Consider the following 25,507-nt stretch of genomic DNA (forward strand, 5'->3'; position numbering starts at 1 on the left):
CTCCTGTCTACTTCCTTCTACTCCAACACATGCTTCTTGCTCTTGGTTCACCAGGCAGCATTACCGTGTTCCCCTTAAGGGCTGTTCAACCCCCAACTTCCAAAATCTCCAGCAAGACTGAGGTACACTTGGGGATCCTTCTAAACTTGCTCACAACTTGGGAGACGAAGGGGATGTGGGGCACTCAAAGAGCATCAGGGAAAAATGGAAACCAACATTGTGCTTAACAGGAGGGCCTGCCTCTTTTTCTCTTTCTCCCAAAGCATCTAGCACTAGGCAGTTGCTTGAAGCGCCTTGAGAGGCAATATTATAAAAAGACGACAAGGACCTACATTTAGACACAAGCAGATTCCCAGGAAAAGGCTTCCCATCTTACTGGACTCTCGTAGCATCAGCATTCGGGGCTCCCTCTGATGTCACCTTTGGCTTGGGCCTGGGGACACATTCGGACCCCATCACCCTTGGGATCCCTGACTAGGGCTCGGTCAACTGTTTAAGTGAATTCAAGCAAGGGTGACCTCTGTGGACAACACACGGACCTCACGGACACAAAAGGCCCCCTGTGCACACTGCATGGGTCGCCTGACAAGACTTCACGCTAACGGTCATTTATAAGCGGGTCTAGGACTGGCCCCTTAGGAACTCATTCTGGTAGCGTCCTAGACTTCTTATCGCCCCTAAAGTGCCTGGGATTGTGGTTTTATGGTCTGAGGAACAGTTAGGCCTCGAAGGCCCGGCCTAAGATGTGTGCACTCCGCATCCCAAGCTCCCGCCTTCCCCACTCGGCGGCGGGGACCGGGTTTCCCGCCCCTCAGCCGACCAAAGGTTCGTGGCAGTTGGAGGCAGTTGGGACCGGCCCCAGCAGGTTGGAACCGGTCTGGGCCGGGCCGGAGGAAGAAGGGGGGAGGGAGAGGCCGCCTCGCGCTCTCCCTGCGCGCGTGACTCACGCTGGCCGCTGACGTCAGGCGTGCGCGCGCGGCGGGGGGGGCTCTACGTACGTGTAGTGCTGCGGTTTCTCGGGCTGTGCCTGCAGCACCTGAGCGGTGGCGGCCGGGGGCGCCGAGGAAGCTGCGGAGCCGCCGGGCCCTGGGCCCTTCGACATGGTCCTGTCTTCCTGCCTCTTCGCCGCTCCCCTTTTATTATTCAGTCTGCGCGGTCCGCGCCGAGGCCCCAGTGCGCCTGCGCCGCGCCACGAGAACGTGAAGACCCCCCGCACGGCAGCAAGGGTTGCTGGGAGTTGTGGTCCCAGGTTCGGCTGGAATTTTACCGTCAGCAGAGGGTTGCTGCCGAAGGAACGGACCACAATACCCAGGGATCCTTGCAGGCGGTGTCCCGGATGCTGAGGGCCCGCGACGGTTTCTGGGGATTGCAGTCCGGCTGCGTTTCTTCTTAACTGCGTCTTTCCAGGTTCGTAGTCGGGAGCCTTTCCCTGAAATTGGAGCCCCTGGAGTAGAAGAGGCCCAGAGCCAGGGAGGGCCTAACGACTGCTGGGAAACGGTTCCAAGTGTAATTGCACTGCCAACAGTGTAACAATTACCTCGCCTCCATACTTAGCACACCCTGGGCTCGGTTCTGATGCCGGCCCTGAGCAGTGGGCCTTTGAGCTTCAGGCACCTGGAGTCCGCCAACATCCTCATTCCTGTAGTGGGACCAAGCTGAGAGGCGTGAAGGAAAGTCTGCCCGTTGGAAGTCAGCTTAAGAAACCTTTGCTAACGAAGAGCTACACTACACAATACTCTGTTCCTGCGCCTTTGCTGAGGCGCTCCGTAAACCTTTACCAGCCCTGAAACCTGGAACTCCACGACTTGGGTCCCTTCTCAACTCGACACCTGGCTTGACCAACTTGTTTCCAGTACATTAAGGGCCAAGGACGAATTTAATCTCCGTCTAGCATAGTCTCAGGTATACTGGCAAGTTGCAGGGGCGTCGAGAAGCATCACAGTGTCCAGAGGAAGGGCCTGGGTTTGAGTAGGGAGTGCGATTTATAATCCACTCCAGTTCCCTGCGGCGGATGCCAGCGCTTCTACTGGTGAAAATGTCTCCTCCCTGCTTCCCGCCAGCTGGGCGAAGTTCTTCACAGATATTTTAACACTTGTTATTTAACTTTGTTTTCCATATTGAATCTATTTAAAACCATTGTTTTACAGACTAATTTACATTTTATTAGATAACGTTAACTAATGTTAATCTCATTAAAGAAACACATTCCGAATAACGAATAACCTTACCGGTGAAGCAGGGTGGGGTGAATGGAAAATAGTTAATGTTTAAGACTGATACATATCTATTTTATTTTGTTATGAGTAACTTCCCATCAGAATCCAAATTGTCAGCCTACAAAGTTGAGAAACTGGTATTTCTTAAACATGTCAAATCAGTTGTTTAACCACTAGGGGCATTTGAAGATGAAAAATTCCAAAAGGATAAAAAAGTTGTGTATTGCTTTACTCCTATTATTAAATCCAAATAATTGGCATATATGTTATCCCCAAAATACCCAAGTGTGATTTGAATGAAGAAATATAGTTCAGAGTGCTAGATTTTAAATAAGGGTATACCATGAGCTTCAGAATAAGTGTGTACTGGTAGAATTGGGAGATGATACCATCCAAACTGCTTAATTTACAGAAGAGGAAACCAAAACTCAGAGAGGTTAAGTAACTTGTGCGAAGTTACTCAGCAAGTCTGACAGAACAGAAACTAGGACAGTAGCCTACATGCTGCATCATGTTTTGCATTGTTTTGACTGTATTAACATTTTCAGTTGTTCCCTATTTCCTGTGTTGCTTTTCCTCCCCTGCGTCCACTTAGGAAAAAGAAGAACATAGCGATAAGACGGCCAAGTAAGAGGGACAAACTGTTTCCACTAATCATCCTTAAATGGATGAACGCATGTAAATTCATACCTAGTTTCTCCTGGAGCAGTTTTAGTTCCTCTGTAGTAATTAGCAAAACTGGGGACGGGGATGGGGGGCGCGGCAGAGAACTAGACTATTTCTCCCGTAGAAAGCATGGGACAGACAGGGTTCTGGATCTCCTAGAAAAGCCTTGGAACACAAAATGGGTGTTAATTCAGGAGTCCATTCTTTCTCCAGGCCATCTGAGCAGTCAAAAAAAGATGACAGGGTATTTTTCTTGTTACATCCCAGGACATTTGACAGCCTCTTATGTGAGATGTAACCAGCGCCCTGTTTCTCGGCTTTACCCAGGTTCTGAGAACAGGGCATCTTGGTTTGTCTTCTCAGTCTGGCATGAATGAAACAGCTTAATTTTTCCCCTACCCTAAACTTTGAGCAGAAGGCAGAAAACTAAAGTTGATTGAATTATCACATAAAAGTTTAGATATATAATGATTAAATACATACTGTGCGTGTTATGATTGAGAGGGCTGAAATTAACGAGAGGAATTTGGAAATAGAGGTTGGGTCAAAGGTGTTTTTTGCCATAGCTGCTTTTTCAAACTGCATTTTTTTTCTCACTATTGATGGTGAGAGGGGGAACTCTGGTGTCAGGAGTAAATTTTTGAGGTATTTGTATTTATGTATAATAATTCTCTGAGTTGAAATCTATATGTACCTGGTTTTGCTGCTTTTTTATTTTAATAATTTAAAATATTCGGTGAGGGACTTCCCTGGCCCTCCAGTGGTTAGGGCTCCGCACTTCCACCGCAGGGGGCGCGGGTTCCATCCCTGACCGGGAGCCTGAGATCCCACATGCCGCACGGCACGGCCAACGAATAAATAAATCAGTTCGGTGAACCCAGAGTAAGAACTGCGGAGTAGAATGCCCAAGGCTCTGTTTCAATTTTCTGGGCTTTGTTTGGCGGGTCTTAATCTTAAGCCTGCTTTGATATTTTATATAACTGAGTCACCTGCAAAACTAAATATTAAAATCCACTCAAGACATTTAGGCAAAGGTAGGGATTACCATTTTTATACATTTGTCCTGTTTCTTCACAAGTAACACATTCCAGGATATACCATTAAATACAAGTGAACGTATTTAATTTCGTTGTCTTTTGTTTGCTCTTTATGGACATGCAAATACAGTTTTAGAACTGAGTATTCCCATTCTGGCTGTAGTCATTTAGTTCAGTTGAATTACATAATTTTAAAAATATGTTGCTTAGTGGGTTACTTCTTGTTTAAGCATTTTGAAATCACAAAGTATTTTGTGATGGTCTAATAACATACAAAACAGTACTTCTAAAATAATTTATCGACATTTGTTTTTTGTATCTATTATTTACCCCTCCCCACCAAACAAAAGAACTCCCTTTTCATTGAAAAGTAATCACAGGGAATACATTTTTTTTATATATTGGAAAATATTTACAAAATTTTCGTTAAAGAAACCTCTCCTCCTCCTGCATTGTATTAGCTTGATGCAAATAAGGTTAGGCTCCTTCCCGTCCCGACTCTTTAAGTCCTGATAGGGACCAGTGCAATTCATTTGCATTGACTTTCTATTGTAGAGCTTTGAAACCAAGGGAAGGATCCAAACATAGCTCCATTTTATCCAATCAGAAGAGCCGCTTAGTGCTAAACTCTGATTCGTCCATTCCGCTTTCCATTTATCCAATCATTAGGCCACTTTAACAGCCAATCAGTGGTCTAGATGTCCGCCAATCAGCGAACGGGGCCGAAGCACGGCCTTTGTGTCGGGGGATGTCAGCGCGTCGGCGAAAGCGTCAGCCAATAGAAAAAGTCGTTGGTGTATGCAAATTAAGGTCCTATTACGCAGAGACGCAGCGTGAAGCGTGAGTATAAAAACGGAGGCATAGGGGGGGCCTGGAACGCAGAGCGGTTTGGTCGTTAGTCGGAGGAGCTTCTTCCGTTAGTTCGGCGACTGCGGCTCTTCATTGGGCAGCAGGAGCGGCGCGGCTGTCGGAGAAGCGGCGTAGAACTTAGGCATTGGGTAAGTGTTCTTGGGTTTACGCGTGACATGAGGCCCTGTCAGCCGTTGATGTCGCGGGCCGCGGCCGTTGAGAGCCGAGTGCCGGCTGCTGCGGGCTGCCCAGGCTGCTTGCTGGCGCCGGCGTGGGGACGGGTGGTTTTCCCTTGGGGCTTCGTTCCGGAACCATGTCTCCGCCTCTTTCCCGCTGGTGATTCAGAGGTCCCGACGCCGGGTTCCGGGCAGCCGGGCCTCCGCCCGTCGAGGAGGGGAAGTGACTCCTCCCCGCACTCCCCCTCCCGGGGGAGGCTGCTGCTACTTGCAGCCTGAGTCATTAGGGGAGGGGGAGGAGGCGGCAGCCCTCGGCCATCTGCCGCCCGCCTTGGGGTGGGAGGAGGCGGGAGGGTAGGGGCGCCGGGCGTCCCGCCCCCCGCAGCCCGGGAGGCGAGCGCCGCGGCCCCGGAGTCAGGGATTTGTTCCGCAGGTGAAAGAAAATGGCCCGAACCAAGCAGACTGCTCGTAAGTCCACGGGTGGCAAAGCGCCCCGCAAACAGCTGGCCACTAAAGCGGCCAGGAAAAGCGCCCCCTCTACCGGCGGGGTGAAAAAACCTCATCGCTACAGGTAGGCAGCGCGGCAGGAAAACAATGACTCGGCGGCGCGCCGCGAGCGGGACGCTTCCTGCTGCTTGATCCGCGCTCTTGGTTAACCGGTGTTCCTTTACGCCCTCCTCTTCGCTTCAGGCCCGGGACCGTTGCGCTTCGAGAAATCCGTCGTTACCAGAAATCCACCGAGCTTCTGATCCGGAAGCTGCCTTTCCAGAGGTTGGTGAGGGAGATCGCCCAGGATTTCAAAACCGACTTGAGGTTCCAGAGTGCCGCCATTGGTGCGCTTCAGGTGAGGCGGCCGAGGCTGCGTGTGGCAGGGGCGGAGGGCTTGCGCGCGGTTCTCCTCGGAGAGAGTTAATAGTGTGGCTCTTGTCCTCAACAGGAGGCTAGTGAAGCGTACCTGGTGGGTTTATTTGAAGATACTAATCTGTGTGCCATCCACGCTAAGAGAGTCACCATCATGCCCAAAGACATCCAGTTGGCTCGCCGGATACGGGGAGAGAGAGCTTAAGTGAAGGCAGTTTTTATGGTGTTTTGTAGTAAATTCTGTAAAATACTTTGGTTTAATTTGTGACTTTTTTTGTAAGAGATTGTTTATAATATGTTGCATTTGTACTTAAGTCATTCCATCTTTCACTCAGGATGAATGCGAAAAGTGACTGACTGTTCACAGACCTCAGTGATGTGAGCACTGTTGCTCAGGAGTGACAAGTTGCTAATATGCAGAAGGGATGGGTGATATTTCTTGCTTCTCATGATGCATGTTTCTGTATGTTAATGACTTGTTGGGTAGCTATTAAGGTACTAGAATTGATAAATGTGTACAGGGTCCTTTTGCAATAAAACTGGTTATGACTTGATCCAAGTGTTTAACAATTGGGGCTGTTAAGTCTGACCATACATCACTGTGATAGAATGTGGGCTTTTTCAAGGGTGAAGATACAAGTCTTAACCACAGTGTAACTTACAGTTTCCTTATTAAAAAAAAAAAAAAGTAAACCTGGCAGCTATAGAATACACTATGTGCATTTATAATAGCTATTTTATATATTGTAGTGTCAACATTTTTAAATTAAATGTTTTACATTCACGTGTGGTGGGGAGTCTTGTCATTAAGGTGTGTGTAACATAGAGTCCGGTTGGTTTTCTCCTAACTAGACTGCACTTGTTTTTCATACGTAGTAAGATGCTTTGCGCATTATACCTTGCATAAGTCCTCATTCTACCACACGTTAACTAACCCTCTAGCTGGTAATGCAGACACTAACGGGGGGATTTATTTATAAGGGCTCCAGACTGTAATACAAGCTATTCACACCAGCATCATCTGTTAGTGATACAGTAGTTAGTGCAGCTTTGCTTTGTGTTGTGGTTGGTCTCATAACTAGGGTGAGTTTTTCTCTACGAGGAGGGAGCAATACTGAACTTCTTTTCCTTGTGGAGTTTGTATTATAATAACCCTTAGGGTAAACTTGCTGTGGGGGAGGGACACACAGCTTCAGCTCATGGAACCTGCCAGTTAAAATGGTGTCATCTGGTATAAGGTCCTGGGAAAAATCACTTCATAGAGATGCTTTCCAAGTGGTTTTCAAACTTATTCTTCTATTGAAGTTTTTAGGTCAATTATGTATGTTGACTAAATTTACAAATAAACTTGTTTATCCAACTAAGTGTCAAAAACCTAAATTGAATGTTGAAAGCTTAATACATCTTTTATCTAGGTCCTTTTAAGTTTATTTCAGGTTTTGCTTGGTAGACAAAGGAAGCATTTATTTGCAGAAATATTTCTACAAAGCATGTAAACAGCTCTCTGCTCTATAAAAATGCCATGACAGCTGTATATGCAGTGTGGGCTTAAGATTGTATTAATATGATTCTCCCCCCCGCCCCTCTGTTGTGAAGGAAAGTAAACTTCTTTGAAATTCCAGGACTCACTTTTGGCGTCTGTTCCTGAACCTGTTTGTGAAGCACGTTTATAGATCTCTTCATACAGTGAGTTATTTTAAGACAAGCCCACAGGTATAGAATCTTTAGTCTAAGCCGCCTTTTCAGTATGAAACTAGTGTTCTCGACCAATGATGGCCACCAGTGAAGCATAGTATATCAGCGGGACATGGGCACAAGAACCGCACCTATCAGACAAGAATTCTGTATAATTTGAAGTCGGTAGCTGTAGGAAGTCTTTCGGACTAGTTTCACGTTTAGGGTTGGAGGGTTTAGGACTGGGAAGAGGCAAGGCAGATTAGGGTTGGGAATCTTGGTAGTTCAGTGGGCTTTTCATGAGGGGTCGAAATCTGATACAGTATAACGAACTGGTTTCCTGGAAGGTCCATCATAACGAGTTTTGGAACCAGTTCTGACGATTTACTTGCATTGTTCTTGTGAAGGACATTGAAATCCTAGCCAGTGGAATGTGGTGTGGAGTGGGAGTTAAAAACACCAGTAGAGAAACGGCTATGGTGATGCGTCTCCTTGAGTTACCACTCGAGCTAGAGTAGGTGACAGACTTTCTCACAAAGTCTGCATCCCAAGGTAGGATTTTACTGGGCAGCCTGGAATCTGCTAAAATAGTGCAACTTACACTTCCATACTTCTAATTTTTAAGCCGACAGGCAGAAATATTTTCTGGTTCTAGGGAACTGCCCACATGTTATAATATCCATGGGTTAAGATGGTAGAACAGAGTCTGAGGAGAAAAGCAAAAATTGGAGCTGATGAAGGCAACCTGTGCTGTTGATGGGTGAGACAAAAATAAAGTTTTTAAAGTTGAGACTTGCTCATCTTGTTAATGCTCTTCATTTGGATGATCATGTTTTTCTTTCACAAAGTTTTGTGGGGGAATGTCCAGGAAGCCTTGCCTTCTGACTCAGCTGGTAGTTGGGGGTGGGGGGGAGTGCATTCCTCAGCTCTCCCCGATTGTTGTGTCTGGGGGCTCCCCCTCCCTGGTTCCTTGCAAGCACTGTTCCTTGCTTGGTGTCAGGTGTTGGGGCTGGGCTCTGCCTCAGTAGGAAAGCGGGCCCCTTCTGGAACACTTTCAGGTTGGGCTGCAGAGGGTGGACACAGTCTAGTCAGCTGTCTGCCATTGGATCAGCAGGAAACTCCAGGGCTTGCCCTTAAGGTTCTGCAGGCAAGGGCCAGCCTGCCTATGGGAGCAACAGCAGAAGGTCAGGGATCAGTTCCTCAGGCCTGTGGCCAACCTACCCTGCCACGGAGAAGGGGGAAGTGTAGTTTTCAGCACACCTTCTGTAGCGGTCGCCTCACTGGGTAGGCTAGGCCCAAGAGCCTTGAGCCTCCACCCTGGGCATCCAGTCCTCACCCCTACCTCCCCATCCCTTCACAGTCACCTCACCACAGCAGTCACAGCATATTTCCCTGGGCCCCACCTTGGGCGCTGATACAAGAACACAGCTGAGCTCAATGTGCTCTGAGCTCCACAGTCTCTTCCTTCCCTCAACCCCTTGGCGGTCACACCTGCCTCTGTAGGCGTTCCTCAGGGGTGTCACCAGCCCAGGCCATTCCATCGAGCTGGGCCTGGCATCTGGCCAGCAACTCCAGCACAAGCAGGCAGCCTTCCACCTGCCTTCCTGAAGGCAAGCCTGGAGGAAGGAAGGAAGGAAGAACTGATCCTTGCCCAGGTTGCTAACCCAAATCCCTGCAGCCTGCTCAGAGAGAAGGCTGATGTCTTTGGCCAGGTGGCCGGCCTTTTGGCCCCCTGACCCCTTTGGGTCGGCAGGTCTGGGGGATGAGCAAGGCTGTGGGCCGAGGTGGGTGGGTGCAGCTGGGACAGCTTTGCGCATATTCACAGAGGGTGTGCTGTGAGCAGGGATCAGAGGCTGCTGTCCTCCCTCCTGGGGTGGGTGGAGAGGTGCCTGCTCCCTGTTCTGCCTACTGCCCAGCTGCCCCTGGCAGTGAGGGAATCCCACCCCGACAATCAGCATTGTTCCAAGCAGAGTCATGGGACTTGTGTGTGATGTGTCCCCAGCCTGTCCTGGTGTCCTCACCTGAGCACTATGTCCAGTGTCCAGCCAGGGACCCTCCACCCCCATTCCACCTACCTCATTGCCCTTCCTGAGAAAGAAGCTAAGAGGTTCCGCAGACACTCCCCTACACCCCAGCTAGGGAAGCAAGGCGGGGGGCGGCGGGGCAGCTCTTCAGTGAGGCCGTGACTCTTGGAGGAGCTAAAAGGCCACCTGGGGTCTGGAAAGGGGCGCAGAGGGGTGTGGTTGGGCAGTCAGGGTCTGGGGTCTTCTCTCTGGCAGCTACCAGCCCCCCTTCAGGGATCTGCAGTTCTGGGAATATACACAGTGGAAGGGAGAGTGGGCTGAAAGGAAGAAGGCCATCTCCAATTCACCAGTACTGGTGGCAAGAAGGGCTCTGGGGAAGGGAGGCTGGTGGGCTGCAGGCTTCGGGCTGGCCGCCTCTGGCTGAGGGGTATGTGAGGGACTGCACACGTCCGCAGGGAGATGACGCCCAGGCTCCGTTAACCTCTACTCCCTTCCCACCCTCTCTGTCGGACACACTAGGCTCCAGGACCTTTCCCATAAGCGCCTCACTGCCTGGCATTGAGCCAAGAGCATCAGCAGAGGGGACGGGATGGGGTTGGGTCCAAGGCCCAGCCTTCATGAACCTGAGGGTCCTGTGACAGTCCGAGGGCCTCTCCCTCCTCAGTGCCCTGCCTTTGACCAGCCTCAGTCCTCCTGCCCACCCACAGTGGGCTGGAGACCTGCCAGCTGCTGTGCCTAGGGCGAGGTGCAGGGAGAGACAGCCGCAGCTGCATCTTGTGAGTCTGGATTTGCTCCCTGCCTAGCCATCAGCAGGGTGGTCGTCAGCCTAGAGGGCAGGAACTTCAGGGACACAGTGGGGGTACCAAATAAAGACGAGGCCTGCAGCTGGCGCCTCTTAGCGGGGCATCTGAGGCCGGGGATGGACAAGAAGCTCCCGGTGCTCCAAAGGCAAGACCTGAGACTGGTCTGCCTCTGGAGTCGTGCCTGGCACACAGCACAGACTCCAGGCGTGTTTGCTGGCCAACCCAAGGCCCTGGCAGCCCCACAGCGCATCTGGCTGGATCTGCTTCTGGCATGGGTGGCAAAGAATCAGTCAGGTTCCCAGGAGCTTTGGTTACTGGCCTGGCTTCCAAATTGGGAGGGTTCCATGTAGGAACTGGGGCTCCAGGGGTCCAGGAGAGCAGCTGCCCCTCCTGTTCCTTGCTATGAGGCTGAGCTTTGGATTTTAATACTTCAGTAAGCAGAGGGTGCGGCAGGTCAGAGTGCTCCTGGGGACAGGGTGGTTGCAGTACAACCAATCTCAGTGTCAGACAGACCCAGGTTCAAGGCCCAGCTGTCCTACTTGGATGAGTTCCTTAACCCATTTGTGCTTCTTTTCCTCATCTGTAAAATGGGAATAAAACCAGTGTCTACCCAATAGGCCTGTAAGGATTTAATGAAACCATGTGTGCAAAGTCTGGTGCCTTTAAAACAGAAGTCCAGAGCACTGACCAATCAGAACAGGCACTGGTAGTGAACAACCAGTGCTGTCCTGCAGGCTGCATCTCAGCCCTGATACCAGGGTTTACCACAAGCTTGATATTAGTGTTATCAGTATTACAGAAGCTGTTATCATTAATGTAGCAGAAGGGCAAAGGGGGCCCAAATCAGGAGATAGGTTAACCCCCTGGGAACAACAAAAAGAACCTCCCAGAATGAGTGAAAGCGTGAGCCATCTGCTGAGAGCAAACATTTTCAGAGACTGTAGATATTAGCTTGGGAGATATGGATCCAAGTCCCATCAGGAAACCAGTCTTTAACTGCAGCGGAGAGGCCAGAGCTGCATGAAGCACACAGACCTTCACTGCATGAAGAAAGACTGGGTCCAGCAGGGAGGGCCCAAGGGCTAAGAACTGAGCGTGGGGACAAACACGGACTCTGGGAGAGAAGAGCTGCCTCTGGGACACCTGTCCTCAGTGGTGGGCCCGGTCTTGCCATGACCTGGACAAACAGCTTGCCTAGGCCACTGGGCACTCAGCTGGCACGGGTGGTATTCCCACCACTGGATAATTTGTCCCTGTGGGGGCTATTACTGAGAATTCTATCATGACACCTCAGTCCTGTGTGACAGTTGGCTCTGGTTCCTCTGATACAAGTAAGTTTTTTTGGCCAGCAGATCAGAGGACAGACTTTGGGTGACAGTGTCCCCTTTAAGGTGCCACCTTCCCCCCGGTCTCGTGACATCTGGCCAGGAAATGGGATGGAGGGTCCAAGGTCAGAGGCAGACTTTCTTCTGAACAAATTTTATGTAACATGCTAGATGGGATTCAAACACTGAGAGTAAACAGGTCTCCCAAATGAAATCAGTGTTTCAGAGTCCAGAGTGAGCCATCAGGAGCACCTGCCCTTGGGTCAAATCAGGTTTTCCAAGAACAACTGAAACATACAAACGATGAAGATGGATCAAAGGGGGTGTTTTCAATCAAAATGAAACAATGGAAATAAACAGGGGTGTGGGCTGCCTAGTGATCAGAATTCCCAGAAAGCTCTTTTATTCCTTTGTCAGAGCATTTATCTCAGTCAGGGTGGGGCGAGGGTCAGATTGAGACTGCCTCCCTATCAGAGCCCAAGGCTTTTATCTGGCCCACTGCCTGCTGGAGAGTCCAACAATGTCTGTTGTATTAATGGATGACTGATAATAATAGTAAACATTTATTCTGTGCTTACCAAGTGCCAGAGGCAGGGCTGGGCACTCTATGAAGATGACCTCATTCACTTCCTTTTGAAACAGTCTGTTAGGAAGGAAACACACTAGCCCCACTTTACAGATGAGAAACTGAGGCTCAGAGGGGTTAAGTCATCTGACCAAGATCACACAATAGTAAGGGCAAAGATTTGGGCTCAGAGCTGTTGGACGTCAAAGCTGAGGTGGGTAAATGATGCGCAGAGTCGGGGAGGCTTCTCCAGTCATTGCCTCGTGGGGAGGCATGGTTTGTGAGTTTAATTCCATTTCAGCCAGCCCCAAGGGCCACTCACCGTTTTGTCTTGTTTTATTTTGCCTGTGCCAAAAAATGCTTTACTGAGGAGTGCTCAAAAGGCCCATTTAAAGTGTGTAATTCAATGGCTTCAGTATATTCACAGATATGGATAATCATCACCACTGTCAATTTTAGAACATTTTCATCACCACAAAGGGAACTTGGTACTCTTTCCTAACACCCTTTTATTCTCCCATTCCCCTCAGCCCCAAGCAGCCACTAATGTACTTTCTGTCTTTATAGATTTGCCTATTCTGGACATTTCATCTGGATAGGATCATACAATTTGTAGTCTTTTGTGACTGGCTTCCTTCATTTACTATGTTTTCAAGGCTCATCCATGTTGTAGCAGGTATCAGAACTTCATTCTTTTTACGGCTGAATAATATTCCCTTGTATAGGCCACATTTTGTTTATTCATTTTTCCCTTTTGGATTGCTTCCACCTTTGGGCTAATGTGAATAGTGCTGCTATGCACATTAATGTACAAGTTTTTGTGTGGATATATTTTTTCTCTCGAGTGTACATTTAGGAGTGGAATTGCTGAGTCATACGATAACTCTATGGTTAACATTTTGTGGAACTGCTTAATTGTTTTACATTCCCAGCAGCAGTGAATGAGGGTTTTGATTTCACCACATCCTCACCAACACTTGCTATTTTCTGTCTTTTTTTTTTTTTTTAACTTAAGCCATCTTAATGGATGTGAAGTACTACCTCATTGTGGGTTGTTTTTTTTTAATTAATTTGTTTATTTCTTGGCTGCGTTGGGTCTTCGTTGGCTGGCTTTCTCTAGCTGCAGCGAGCGGGGGCTACCCTTTGTTGCAGTGTGTGGGCTTCTCATTGTGGTGGCTTCTCTTGTTGCGGAGCACAGGCTCTAAGCACACGGGCTTCATTAGTTGTGGCACATGGGCTCAGTAGTTGTGGCGCATGGGCTTAGTTGCTCCATGACATGTGGGATCTTCCTGGACCAGGGCTCGAACCCGTGTCTCCTGCATTGGCAGGTGGATTCTTAACGACTGTACCACCAGGAAAGCCCCTCATTGTGGTTTTGATTTGCATTCTCCTAGTGACTAATGATGTTGAGCATCTTTTCATATCTTCTCTGGAAAAATGTTCAAATCTTTTGCCCATTTGTTTCAAGCTTTTAAGCCTTTTCTTTATTGATCCCCAAGCCTTATATTTAGTCTTTCTGCCCATTTTTAAGTTGTCCTTTTTACCGTTGACTTGTAAGAGCTCTTTATACGTTCTTCTTTCTTTTTTAAAAAATTTATTTAGGGCTTAGCTGCACGGGCTTAGCTGCTCCGCGGTGTGTGGGATCTTCCCAGACCAGGACTCGAACCCGTGTCCCCTGCATTGGCGGGCGGATTCTTAGCCACTGCACCACCAGGGAAGTCCCTCTTTATACATTCTTTTTTTTTTAAAATTTATTTATTGTTTCTGGCTGCTTTGGGTCTTTGTTGCTGCTTCGTTGCTTTTCTCTCGTTGCAGCGAGCGGGGGCTACTCTTCATTGCAGTGCGCGGGCTTCTCACTGCGGTGGCTTCTCTTGTTGCGGAGCACAGGCTCTAGGCACGCGGGCTTCAGTAGTTGTGGCACGTGGGCTCAGTAGTTGTGGCTCGAGGGCGCTAGAGCACAGGCTCAGTAGTTGTGGCACACGGGCTTAGTTGCTCCGTGGCACGTGGGATCTTCCAGGACCAGGGCTCGAATCCGTGTCCCCTGCATTGGCAGGCGGATTCTTAACCACTGCGCCACCAGGGAAGCCCTCTTTATACATTCTTGATACAAGTCCCTTAAATATGATTTGCAAATGTTTTCTTCCATTCTGTGGGTTGTCTTTTCACTTTCTTGATGGGGTGGTCCTTAGATGCACAAAAGTATTTTATTTTGATGAAGTACAATTTACGTATTTTTCTTTTGTTGCTTGTGCTTTTGGTGTCATATCTAAAAAACCATTGACTAAGCCAAGGTCCCAAAGGTTTAAACTTATGTTTACTTCTAGGAGTTTTCAGAGCTGACTTTTGAATGTTCTTGGGGCAACCCCCTGAGCAGACAGACCCCAAGCTACCCTGGCTGCAGCCCTCCACAAAACCCCCACTCTAATCCCGAAGAGTCTGCTTACATTTCAGCCTTTCCCCTCCACGATTTCATATGGGGTGGCCAACTGTGGACAGGCATCCAGTGAGGAGTTGGGGACAGCTTGAAGGTTTAGGATGCAGGCTGGTGAGAGAGGACGTGGCTAGTGTCAGACTCTGGGCACCAGGCCCTGGGACCAAGGTTCCAGGCTGAGAAAGCACCTGCTGGGGCCAACAGACCAACCTACCTTGGCAGCTGGGTGGGTCCTTCCAGGAGGGGCTGGGCCCACTGCTGTCCATCTCCACCCTCCCTACTCCTCCATTGCTAGGAGCTGGGCCAGCAGGTCCACTCTAGAAAAGAAGCCTGTAGAAAGTGACTCCACCAAACTTGGCTTTCCTTACTTCTATTTACACTGATTGTCTGGCGGCCCTCTGACAGATTTATGATCAGAGGCTGGTGACCTCTCACGGTTGCAGGACTTTAGGACCTAGGAGATCCTTTTGGGAAACCCAGGTGTTGGAGGCCCGCGCTATTGCTCCGGCTGGGGTAGATGGCTGGGTGGATGGGTGTGGACACAGAGAGGGGCACCAGGGCCAGGAAAGAGCAGCTCAGATGTCCGGGGCCGGCCAATACCCGCCCCGCTGGGCGCCCAGCACTTCTTTGGAAAGCCCGCCGCCAGCCCGCCCCGCGCGCCCAGCTGGTGGATTGGGCCGGAACCGCGGGCGGGGCGGGGCCAGCGCGGCCCGATTTGGGGCGGTGCGTGCAGCTGTGTGAGCCGACGCAGCGCGGCTCCGCCCCGAGCATCCCGAGCCGACCCGACTGCGCCCGGCAGAGCCGCAGGGTGAGTGTCATGGCCGCTTCCGAGCAGCGCCAACCCGGGGAGCTGCTGGCCAAGGCCCGGAGAGCCTTCCTGGAGGAGTTCGGGGCCGAGCCCGAGCTGGCCGTGTCGGCCCCGGGCCGCGTCAACCTCATCGGGGAGCACACGGACTACAACCAGGGCCTGGTGCTGCCCATGGTGAGGGGCTGCGGGGGAGGCGCCATCTCCCCGCTTGCACTGTTGGGCGGGCCGCTCCGAACTTTTACTCCAGCCGAGTGTGGGGGACGAGCACGTGGGAGACCCTAGGACGGGGCATTTCACACGTTGGAAGGGAGGAAACGGGGAATCCGCGAGGAAGTAGGCTGTGGGCCGCTGATCCTCGCCATCTCTTTGGGAGCCACCTCAGATTGTGGGGAGATGCGGAACGGAGCCCAACTGTAAACCGAGGCGAAGTAGCCCTAAGCCTCCTGGTCCAGCCCGTTCAGTTCGCAGAGGAGGGAATGGAGGCACAGAGAGGGCTAGTGATCTGCTCAAGGTCACACAGCTGAGGTGGAGCTGCCTTAGCCTGGGGCCATGTCCATCCCACTGTGCATCTTCCAAAATGGGAAGGCGTCAGAAAGAGCTCGTCTGATTCTGTTTTCCTATTGACCCACAGCCAGGAGCCCACGCTTAGGGCAGAGTCCAGGTCTGCACTCCCACTGCACTGGCCCTGCCCCTGAAGACCTATGGGGTGGGACCCAAGCCCCCCAAGGCCAGATGGACATGCAGGCTCTTCCCTGAGACACTCCCCATTCCCTTCACGTTGAGCCTGGAGGTCGCCTCCTTGTCTGTCCCTGGCCCCTTGGTAGTGGAAGTTTTGCATACTATTTGTTTCTTCCGCCAGGCGCTGGAGCTTGGGACTGTGCTGGTGGGCAGCCCCCGGGCAGATGGGCTTATCTCCCTCCTCACCACCTCTGAGGATGCCGACGAGCCCCGTCGGCTGCAGTTTCCCCTGCCCACAACCCAGCGGCCACTGGAGCCTGGGGCCCCCCACTGGGCCAACTACGTCAAGGGAGTGATTCAGCACTACCCAGGTATGGGGCCCAGGCCTGGGTCAAATTCCTGTCTCTCAGCCACGAAGCTCATTGGCTCATCTAATCCACTGTGGGGTAGGCATGCAGCGTGGAGCATCCCCATTGTACAGGTGAGGGGACTGATGCCCCCAGAGGTTCTAGAACTTGCCCTGGGTTGCCCATGACATGATTGGAGGAGCCAGGGTTCAAACCCCAGCCCGTTGGTCTCTAGAGCCCTGAACCAGGAGAACTAGGAGTCTGTGTCCCAGGAACGTCAGGGTAGGAGGATGCAGGGCGGCGGACCCCTTGGCCCCACAGGTCGGTGGCCTCTGACAGTTGAGACACATTTCCCCGGAAGCTGCCAGGCGGTTGCCTCCTTTGTACCAGGATACATGCCCTTCTTGTGCTCATCCTCCCAGATGGCCCGTCTTACCGTCATCCATTCTTTCTCCTGCAGCTGCCCCCCTCCCTGGCTTCAGTGCAGTGGTGGTCAGCTCAGTGCCCCTGGGGGGTGGGCTGTCCAGCTCAGCATCCCTGGAAGTGGCCACGTATACCTTCCTGCAGCAGCTCTGCCCAGGTACCTCCTAGACCCCAGCTCCCAACGCAGCCCTCCTTCCCTGAGGTCCTGTGATCAGAGCTTCCTACCCCAATTGTGGCTTTGGGGGAGTGGGTGGGGAATCTCCCTGGAGTATCACTGGACACACTGGGGGCTGCTCCCACCCTCCCACCCCTAGTGCCCCCTCCTGGGCCCCAGCCTTCCCACCTTGCCCTGTGCTGCAGACTCGGGGACAATAGCCGCCCGGGCCCAGGTGTGTCAGCGGGCTGAGCACAGCTTCGCAGGGGTGCCCTGTGGCATCATGGACCAGCTCATCGCACTGCTGGGGCAGAAAGGCCACGCGCTGCTCATTGACTGCAGGTCAGGGGCTCCCCTTGTCCCCTCCCACCTCGTAGGAGAGCTCCTGGATGAAACATGTGCGGCAAACAGACACTTGGCCTTGTCATCTTCCTGGCTCCATCTCCATCCCAGGTCCCTGGAGACAAGCCTGGTGCCGTTGTTGGATCCCAGGCTGGCTGTGCTCATCACCAACTCCAACGTCCGCCACTCATTGGGCTCCAGCGAGTATCCCCTGCGGCGGCGCCAGTGTGAAGAAGTGGCCCGGGCGCTGGGCAAGGAGAGCCTTCGTGAGGTGCAGCTGGAGGAGCTGGAGGGTGAGAGCTGGCTGGGTGCACTGTGTCCTGGAGATGGCTGGGCACCCTGGGGTGAGGGGGGCTGCTGGGCTCTCGCTGTGGCTTTGACCCGGATGTACATCCCCTCACCTCCAGGGACCTCTGCCAGGCTCTGCCCACTCCCCCAACACTGCTGACTTAGGACTGCTTGAAATCTCCATATTGTTTTTTCTAATGTGAGGATTAAGTATCCACCATGGAAAATACAGAAAAGTACAAAGAAGAGGACTTTCCTGGTGGTGCAGTGGTTAAGAATCTGCCTGCCAATGCAGGGGACACGGGTTTGAGCCCTGGTCCGGGAAGATCCCACATGCCGCAGAGCAGCTAAGCCTGTGAGCCACAACTACTGAGCCTGCGCTCTAGAGCCCATGTGCCACAACTACTGAAGCCTGAGTGCCCAGAGCCCATGCTCCGCAACAAGAGAAGCCACCATGAGGAGCCCGCACACCACAATGAAGAGTAGCCCCTGCTCGCCACAACTAGAGAAAGCCCGTGTGCAGCAATGAAGACGCAGCCAAAAAAAAAAAAAGTACAAAGAAGAAAATAACAAGCTATAAGATCACTACCCAGAGATAGCCACTATTAGCATTTTTTTTTTCTTTTTGGCTGCATTTTTTTTGTGTGTGTGGTATGCGGGCCTCTCACTGTTGTGGCCTCTCCCGTTGCGGAGCAACAGACTCTGGACGCGCAGGCTCAGCGGCCATGGCTCACGGGCACAGCCGCTCCGCCGCATGTGGGATCTTCCCGGACCGGGGCACGAACCTGTGTCCCCTGCATCGGCAGGCGGACTCTCAACCACTGTGCCACCAGGAAAGTCCTGCATTGGGTCTTCGTTGCTGTGCATGGGCTTCAGTAGTTGTGGCGAACGGGAGCTACTCTTCGTTGTGGTGTGCGTACTTCTCATTGCGGTGGCTTATCTTGTGGAGCGCGGGCTCTAGGTGTGCAGGCTTCAGTAGCTGTGGCACGTGGACTTCAGTAGTTGTGGCTCGCAGGCTCTAGAGCGCAGGCTCAGTAGTTGTGGCGCACGGACTTAGTTGCTCTGCGGCATGTGGGATCTTCCCGGACCAGGGCTCGAACCCGTGTCCCTTGCATTGGCAGGTGGATTCTTAACCACTGTACCACCAGGGAAGTCCCAGTTTTAAAATTTTTAATTGAAATATCCCTGACTTACAATGTTATGTTAGTTTCAACATCTGTATTCTCAAGGTTGAGTATACGCAGTGTTGCCACCTGCCCTTTTTTTTTTTTTACTTAACATTATCTCAGAGCCCTTCTCTATGTCATGAAAGCCCTGTCATCAACATGGCTTTTTAAAGCTACATAGCATTTCAGCATCTAGGTGCACTGTAATTTACTTAACCATTTCCTGGTAATCATACCTAACACTGTGATGGATTTTTTTTTATATAAATTTATTTATTTTTGGCTGCGTTGGGTCTTTGTTGCTGCACACAGGCTTTCTCTAGTTGTGACGAGCGGGGGCTACTCTTTGTCGCGGTGTGCGTACTTCTCATTGCGGTGGCTTCTTGTTGTGGAGCACGGGCTCTAGGTGTGTGGGCTTCAGTAGTTGTGGCGTGCAGGCTCAGTAATTGTGGCTTGCGGGCTCTAGAGCACAGGCTCAGTAGTTGTGATGCATGGGCTTAGTTGCTCCACGGCATGTGGGATCTTCCTGGACCAGGGCTCAAACCCTTGTCCCCTGCATTGGCAGGTGGATTCTTAACCACTGCGCCGCCAGGGAAGTCCCTGTGATGGGTTGTTTTTTTTGTTTGTTTGTTTGTTTTTATTTTTGGCTGCATTGGGTCTTCGTTGCTGCACGCAGGTTTTCTCCAGTTGTGGTGAGTGGGGGCTACTATTCATTGTGGTGCTCGGGCTTCTCACTGCGGTGGCGTCTCTTGTTGTGGAGCACAGGATCTAGGTATGCGGGCTTCAGTAGTTGTGGCTCACGGTCTCTAGGAGTGCAGGCTCAGTAGTTGTGGCTCGCGGGCTCTAGAGCGCAGGCTCAGTAATTGTGGTGCGTGGGCTTAGTTGCTCCGCGGCATGTGGGATCTTCCAGGACCAGGGCTTGAACCTGTGTCCCCTGCATTGGCAGGCGGACTCTCAACCACTGCGCCACCAGGGAAGCCCCTGGACGCCTCTCCTTTTGACGTCCCCTTTTCTGTTATTTCCTCACCCTTGTCGCTGCTGTCTGAAACTTCAGGACACTGAGTCCTCCCTGCCCGCCTTTCCTTCCTCCCCACACCCGGCCTCTCTTGGTCTCTGACTGTTTTAACAGCTGCCATCTCCCGGCGCTGGCTTCTCCCAGCAGGGCCCCCTGCGCAAGGCAGTCACTTTCGTCAACTAGAGCTCAGCTCCACGCCTCCCCTGTTCCCAAAACCTCTCTGGCGCCCAGAGTCAAGTTGTAAAGTCCTAAGCGCTCGGGGCTGCCATTAGCGACTCAGCTTGCTATGCGGGCTTCAGCGGTAGTGGGACAGCTTGCTGGTTCCCTGGGGTGCCCCAGGGAGACCTGGTCTGTATCCCAACTCCGGAGCCCTGGCCCTCGGAGGGTTCGCTGTTAACTCCAGCAAAAACACCAGCAGGACTTTTCCTTCCTGTTCTGTCTTGGCCTCTTGAAGGCAGCACTGTGTCCCACGCACCATGGAAGCACTGAGTCTGGGGCTCAAACTGCTGTTTATCGAGCCCCCACTGTGTGCCAGGCGCCCTGCTGGGGGCACTCCATGTGCCTGCTCAGCCTTCCCTGTGCGCCAAGTGAGGCGGGTGTCCCCTTTTCTAGTCGAGGAGGGGAGGCTCTGAAACCTTGGTCACCAACCCGAGGTTCTACCCACAGCTTGGTCAGAACCAGGTCTCAGACTGGAGATGCCCCCGCCCCCCCCCAGCCAGCGCCCTGGAGCCATCGTGCCCCTCCTCCACGTCCACAGGGGCCCAGAGGCGGTGGATGGTGGGTCTGCTGACTCCTTTTCCGCCCCAGCTGGCAGGGAGCTGATGAGCGGGGAGGCCTTCCGGCGGGCGCGGCACGTGGTGGGCGAGATCCAGCGCACAGCCCAGGCAGCAGCCGCCCTGAGCCGCGGCGACTACAGAGCCTTCGGCCGCCTCATGGTGGAGAGTCACAACTCGCTCAGGTGAGATCCCCGGGTGCCCAGCACCTCCTGGTCACAGGCTGTCCCCTGTGCCGGATGGGGCTGGTTCAAGGCCTCCCGCCTCCCCCCATGTCCTCTCTGCAGGGATGACTATGAGGTGAGCTGCCCCGAGCTGGATCAGCTGGTGGAGGCTGCGCTCTCTGCGCCCGGGGTTTATGGCAGCCGCATGACAGGCGGTGGCTTTGGTGGCTGCACGGTGACCCTGCTGGAGGCCTCTGCCGCTTCCGTAGTGATGCAGCACATCCAGGTGGGTAGGTGCCAGAGACTGGGGGGAGCAGGAGAGATGGGTTCCTAGGGCCGTGCTGTGCTCAGACCCCACCCCACCCGTCCCTCCTACAGGGGCAGTACAGCGGGACCGCCACCTTCTACCTTTCCCAGGCGGCCGACGGCGCCCAGGTGCTGTGCCTGTGAGGCCCTCCCAGGCCGGCCCATGGCAGGCCTGCCCTCCAACCTGGGTGCTCAATAAACTTGTATTACCTCTGGCTCTGATACCTGCCTGTCTCCAGAGGTGGATGTGTGCTTGGGCATCAGAGAAAGGTGTGTATAAGAACTGCTCCCCTGCTCTGGGCAGGCCCCAGAAACATGGACAGGGCAGAGCTCAGCAGTAGCAAAATCTTTTATTAAGTGCAGAACAAAGCCGGAACCTTGTCATGCTCGTCCTAGCTCTTTGGTTACAAATGGGCTTGGGCCCAGGGTAGGAGGGCAGCTGAAGGGCCTTCCGGGACCACTTCGTGCCTCCCAGAGGACACCTACCCCCTGCTCTGTGGCCAGAGGCACCAGCCCTGTGATCAGCATGCGGGTGGGCTGGTCGCCAGGGGTCCAAGGATGGAGTAACTGAGGCAGCGCCAGGGAGAGGAGGTGGGGGTCGGGGGCTCAGGTCTGAAAGAACTGTTGGTCCATGTGGGTGCTGAGGGTTCCACTGGTGGTCAGTGTCCGGCTCACAAACTCCTGTGTCACTTGCCGGGTGAGGGAGCCATGGGCTTCCAAGTGCGGGGACCCCAGGGTCAATCCGTCTGTAGGGGAAGAGGTGTTGAAGGGTCCACCTGGGTCCCCAACCCCCTTTCCTCTGTTGGCGCTGTGCTCCCCCGGGAGAGCCAGGAGCCCCCGCCGGGCAACTCACCCAGTAGGACGGGCTCAGTGGTGCTGGAGTGGGTGGTGGTGATGCTGTACTCTCCTGGCATTGGGTGCTGGAAGAGCCCTGAGTGGCTGCCCAGCTGTGGGAAGGGGCCTGGAGTGGGCAGAGGGGCCAGTCAGAGCGTGGTGCCAGGAGAAGGTGTGGCCAGAGAAGGGGTGAAGCAGCCTACCTCCAGCCTGGGACTCGATGGTGATGATGCCTTCACGCTCCGGCCCGAAACCTTGGGTGGTCTTGGCCTGCACCTTGAACTTGTAGGGCACGTTCTCGCTGAGGCCTGGCACCGTCAGCCGGCTCTCGGGGCTGTCGCCATCCACCAGGAACGTGGTGGCTGGCTCTGGGCAGGGAAGATGCCTTTAGCCTCGGTGGCTCCCTCTCCACCCTTCCCCTGGTCCCCCTGACCCTGGGGCGGGCAGCACCTCCTCCGTGGGCCATCTCACAAGTCACCAGGTAGCCGAGGATGTCGCCATCAGGCCTGCGCGGCCGCTCCCAGCTCAACTGCAGAGAGTCCGGGCTCAGGGCGGTGAACACCAGCGGGCCCGGGGCGTTGGGCGTGCTCAAAGTGAAGGCAGAGCCTGGGGACAGCAGAGGAAGGGTGTCGGTGGGTTTGTGGGTACAAGATGGGGGGACCACTGTCAGGGTGGGGGGGTAACTCACCCGGTAGGGGGCAGAGAGGGCTCTGTGGGTGCACCTGTGACTCGATAGTGATGACACCCTCGCGCTCTGGGCCCCAGCCTTCCTGGCTCTGGGCCCGCACGCGGAACACGTAGGAGTGGTTGGGCAGGAGGTCTTCCAGCACCACCGAAGTCTGGCTGGGGTTGGGGATGTTAAGCTGGTGCAGCTCACCTGGGTGGGGATGGAGGCAGGTAGCAGAGCAGCAGCATTCCTCATTCCTATCCCCAGCCTGATCCCACCCCTTCCCTAGGCTACTGTCAAGGTCTAGCCACCACCCACCCAGCATTAGCTGTGGCTTGGGTACAGGTGGGGTCAGCCTTGTATAGTACGGTTGGGTTGTTCAGGTTGTACGCTATACAAGGGATGAGTGGAACCTGAAATCCCATCTGTGTATGTTGGCTGTTTATGGGCCCAGGGCATGCTGCCGCGAGTGTGTCTGCCCGCGGAAGTGCCACTTCCCGACTCCTGAAAAGACATCTCATAGGCCAGCAGAGGCCCTGGGTCCCTAGGCCGGTGAGGCCTTGTTAGGTAAAACCTAGCCGTGGGAATGATTTGGAGAGAGGCCTAGGGAGGTGGATGAGGTCTCATCAGGAGAGGCAGTGGGAGTCTTAGAAGAGCGAGACTCTCTCGGAAAGGTGGGTGGTGGGGGGAGCATTAGTGTTCAAGGGACTTGGGTGGATTCCTGACAGTCGGGTGTCCCCGTGTGTCAGCCCGGCGGCAGCCGTGCCTCACCGCCATTCAGCAGCTGGTACTCCACGCTGTAGCCCTGCAGCGCTCGCTCGCACTGCGGCTCCCGCCAGCTCACTTTCAGAGACGTGGGTCCCAGGGCTGAGAACACCAGGCGGGTGGGCGTGTCGGGCACACCGGCAGCCAAGCGGGAGCCTGGAGGCAGGAGGCCACAGTCAGCCGGTGTCGGCGGTGTCTGGGCAGGAGTCCTAGCTCTAGCCCTGACCGCCCTCGGCTGTGGCGCCGGCATGGACCGCTGGCCAGGTGGCCCACTCGCCCTGCAACACCCTGTCCAGGCCACTCAGCACCTCCTGAATGTCCTGTGCAGGACGTGGGTGCGGGCCCTGCCTGTGCCGAGAAGGGGTGAGCTCGTGAGTCAGCCGGCCCCCACCCTCCTCAGCTGGCCTGGCCCCTCTCCTGCCCCATCCCAGCACCCCCAGAGGACAGAAGCTGCGTTAGGCACCAGCGCTGATGTGGATGGAATGGAGGGTCAGGTGGCACGGGCAGCGGCGGCGGTGGGTGGATGGGTGACAGATGGTGCAGGACAGCTGTGGAGGCACAGGATGGCCACCCCTGTACTACCTGGGCCCCAAGAGGGTGCTGCTGGCTGCCCAGCCAGGATTATAGAGTCTCTTGAGTCCCCGGAGTGGGGGACCCCCTTCATCTGAGCCCGACTCCAGGACCCCAGGGCCCAGGACAGCGGAAGCCTGCTCCTCCCGTGTTCCCAGATGGGAGGGAGGCCTAGGGCAGGACAAAACAAGAGTGAGAGGGCAGGAAGTGTGCACGTCAGAGGATGGGCAGGAGGGGGACGGCAGGCCAGCAGCCCAAGCCTCCAGGAGCTGGAAGAGAGGAAGGATTAGGGGAGAGCAGGGGAGGTGGCGGGCACTCACTCTGGGAGGAGAGGGAGGTGAGGGTTGAGTAGTCCCTGGGCAGCGTGGACGAGTGCGAGTGTTCCGGGCGGGTCAGCGAGTGGTAGTCCCGCGAGAGGGTGGAGGATGTGCTCAGCACGCGGTGGGGCAGGTGTGGGCTCAGGTGGGTGCTGTAGGCGGCGTTGCTCACAGCCATCCTGTGCAGGGAGTTGGCACTGCCCGGGAAGGCAAAGTCCATCCGCCCGTTCACCAGGTGCTCTGTGGGGTAGAGCAGGGTCACCGGACCGGCCCGCACCAGACCTGGAGCCCCTCGGGGCAGGCTGCGGCCCTGGGAATTCCCTGGATTACCTACCCTCTGGGGGCCCTTGGCATAAAAACAACCGGCTTCCCTTGGCCCGCCAGGGACAGAGGTCCTTGGAGGAGTACAAGGGCCCCCTAGGCGTCTGCAACTCAGGTCCTGTGGCCCGGCAGGACGCCCCTATGGACGGCCGCTGACCTCAGCCGGGGACTCACTGCCCCTGCAGTTGGCCCTGCCCTGGGGAGAGCCCAAACGCCTGCCCTTGGGTCCCCTGAGGCCTCTGAGGGGTCTCCTTGGGCACCAGGGCCTGCCCTGGACACAACAGACTTGGAAGGTTGGAGGCAGTCTAGCTTTGGAGAGAGCCCCAGCGCCTGCCCTGGGGTCCCTTGGCTCTGGGGTGGCAGCCGGGCAGCCTGGCCGCGGTGGGCTCTGGCTGGAGCCCAGAGGCAGCAAACCAGCGAGCCTAGGTGGGTGCGGGTCAGGGCAGGCCGGTCACCTCCCTCCCCGCCGGCACCCCGCGCGCCCCCATCGGCGGCGCCGTCGTCCAGGGGCCCGCGGGGCGGCTCGGCGGTGTCGGAGGAGCGCCGGCTGCTGGCCGACAGGCGCGGAATGAGCTCCGGGGGCAGCCGCCATGTGACGCGCCGCAGGTCCAGCTCCTCCCCCAGCAGGGGCTCGAACTTCCAGCCGCTGCCGCCTTGGGAACAACGAAGGGCCGCGTTGGCACCGCCGGGGGGCGCGGGCGGCTGCGCAGAGGGGCTGGGGGAGGAGGCGGGCGGCGCTGTGACGTGAGCCCGTCCTCTGGCTCTCTGGGATCCGGGTGTGTGCCGGGGAGCCCGGTGGCCGGCGAGGCCCTCGCCCGAGAGGTGGAAGAGGGCGGCCCGGGCTGCAGCTGGCGAGGGGAGACCCCTGGACCAGAGCCTGGGCTCTGCCGCCAGCTGTGAGGACTCCCTGCTCTGAGCCTCAGTTTCCCATCTGGATAACGG

At 54.4% G+C, this 25,507-nt stretch overlaps 4 protein-coding genes across 11 annotated transcripts in view; 2 read left to right on the top strand and 2 right to left on the bottom strand.

Annotated features, from left to right (window-relative positions):
- Positions 1–1,172, bottom strand: part of UNK (unk zinc finger) — a 33,946-nt gene extending 32,774 nt beyond the window's left edge. For 2 of the 4 annotated variants that reach the window (XM_029213338.1, XM_029213336.1), the window contains exon 1: positions 999–1,144. Coding sequence is in view for 1 of the 4 variants with exons in the window: in XM_029213335.1 (XP_029069168.1) it covers positions 999–1,102 (104 nt within the window). In the remaining 3 variants the exon portion in view is untranslated. Of the gene's footprint in view, positions 1–332; positions 916–998 lie in introns of those variants that run through there. The other 2 variants (XM_029213337.1, XM_029213335.1) reach the window with 2 other exon arrangements.
- Positions 1,173–4,790: 3,618 nt separating this feature from the next.
- LOC114889137 (histone H3.3) lies at positions 4,791–6,590 on the top strand. Its single transcript, XM_029212092.1, has 4 exons — positions 4,791–4,917; positions 5,378–5,515; positions 5,635–5,788; positions 5,882–6,590. The coding sequence occupies exons 2-4, from the start codon at positions 5,388–5,390 to the stop codon at positions 6,008–6,010; spliced, it is 411 nt and encodes a 136-aa protein (XP_029067925.1). The 5' UTR covers positions 4,791–4,917; positions 5,378–5,387; the 3' UTR covers positions 6,011–6,590.
- An 8,785-nt stretch (positions 6,591–15,375) lies between these two features.
- GALK1 (galactokinase 1) lies at positions 15,376–21,321 on the top strand. Of its 2 annotated transcripts, XM_029212550.1 has the most exons (8): positions 15,376–15,609; positions 16,295–16,484; positions 16,921–17,040; positions 17,244–17,379; positions 17,491–17,672; positions 20,656–20,806; positions 20,909–21,071; positions 21,164–21,313. In XM_029212550.1, the coding sequence occupies exons 1-8, from the start codon at positions 15,445–15,447 to the stop codon at positions 21,233–21,235; spliced, it is 1,179 nt and encodes a 392-aa protein (XP_029068383.1). In that variant the 5' UTR covers positions 15,376–15,444; the 3' UTR covers positions 21,236–21,313. The 2 variants fall into 2 exon arrangements, with proteins under 2 accessions (XP_029068383.1, XP_029068385.1); XM_029212552.1 differs by lacking the exon at positions 16,921–17,040 and having other exon boundaries at positions 15,425–15,609; positions 21,164–21,321.
- Positions 21,322–21,428: 107 nt separating this feature from the next.
- ITGB4 (integrin subunit beta 4) overlaps positions 21,429–25,507 on the bottom strand; it is a 31,765-nt gene continuing 27,686 nt past the window's right edge. The window contains exons 34-42 of one of the 4 annotated variants that reach the window (XM_029212549.1): positions 25,021–25,218; positions 24,248–24,484; positions 23,940–24,098; positions 23,364–23,513; positions 22,614–22,802; positions 22,376–22,531; positions 22,129–22,293; positions 21,945–22,052; positions 21,429–21,837 (exon numbers count right to left, since the gene is read on the bottom strand). In XM_029212549.1, coding sequence (XP_029068382.1) covers positions 21,698–21,837; positions 21,945–22,052; positions 22,129–22,293; positions 22,376–22,531; positions 22,614–22,802; positions 23,364–23,513; positions 23,940–24,098; positions 24,248–24,484; positions 25,021–25,218 — 1,502 coding nt within the window. In that variant the 3' untranslated portion in view covers positions 21,429–21,697. Of the gene's footprint in view, positions 21,838–21,944; positions 22,053–22,128; positions 22,294–22,375; positions 22,532–22,613; positions 22,803–23,363; positions 23,514–23,939; positions 24,099–24,247; positions 24,485–25,020; positions 25,219–25,507 lie in introns of those variants that run through there. The other 3 variants (XM_029212547.1, XM_029212548.1, XR_003792020.1) reach the window with 3 other exon arrangements.

The sequence above is a fragment of the Monodon monoceros genome, unplaced genomic scaffold (genome assembly GCF_005190385.1).
Source record: "Monodon monoceros isolate NGI ecotype Baffin Bay Population unplaced genomic scaffold, NGI_Narwhal_1 Super_Scaffold_9, whole genome shotgun sequence".
NCBI lineage: Eukaryota > Metazoa > Chordata > Mammalia > Artiodactyla > Monodontidae > Monodon > Monodon monoceros.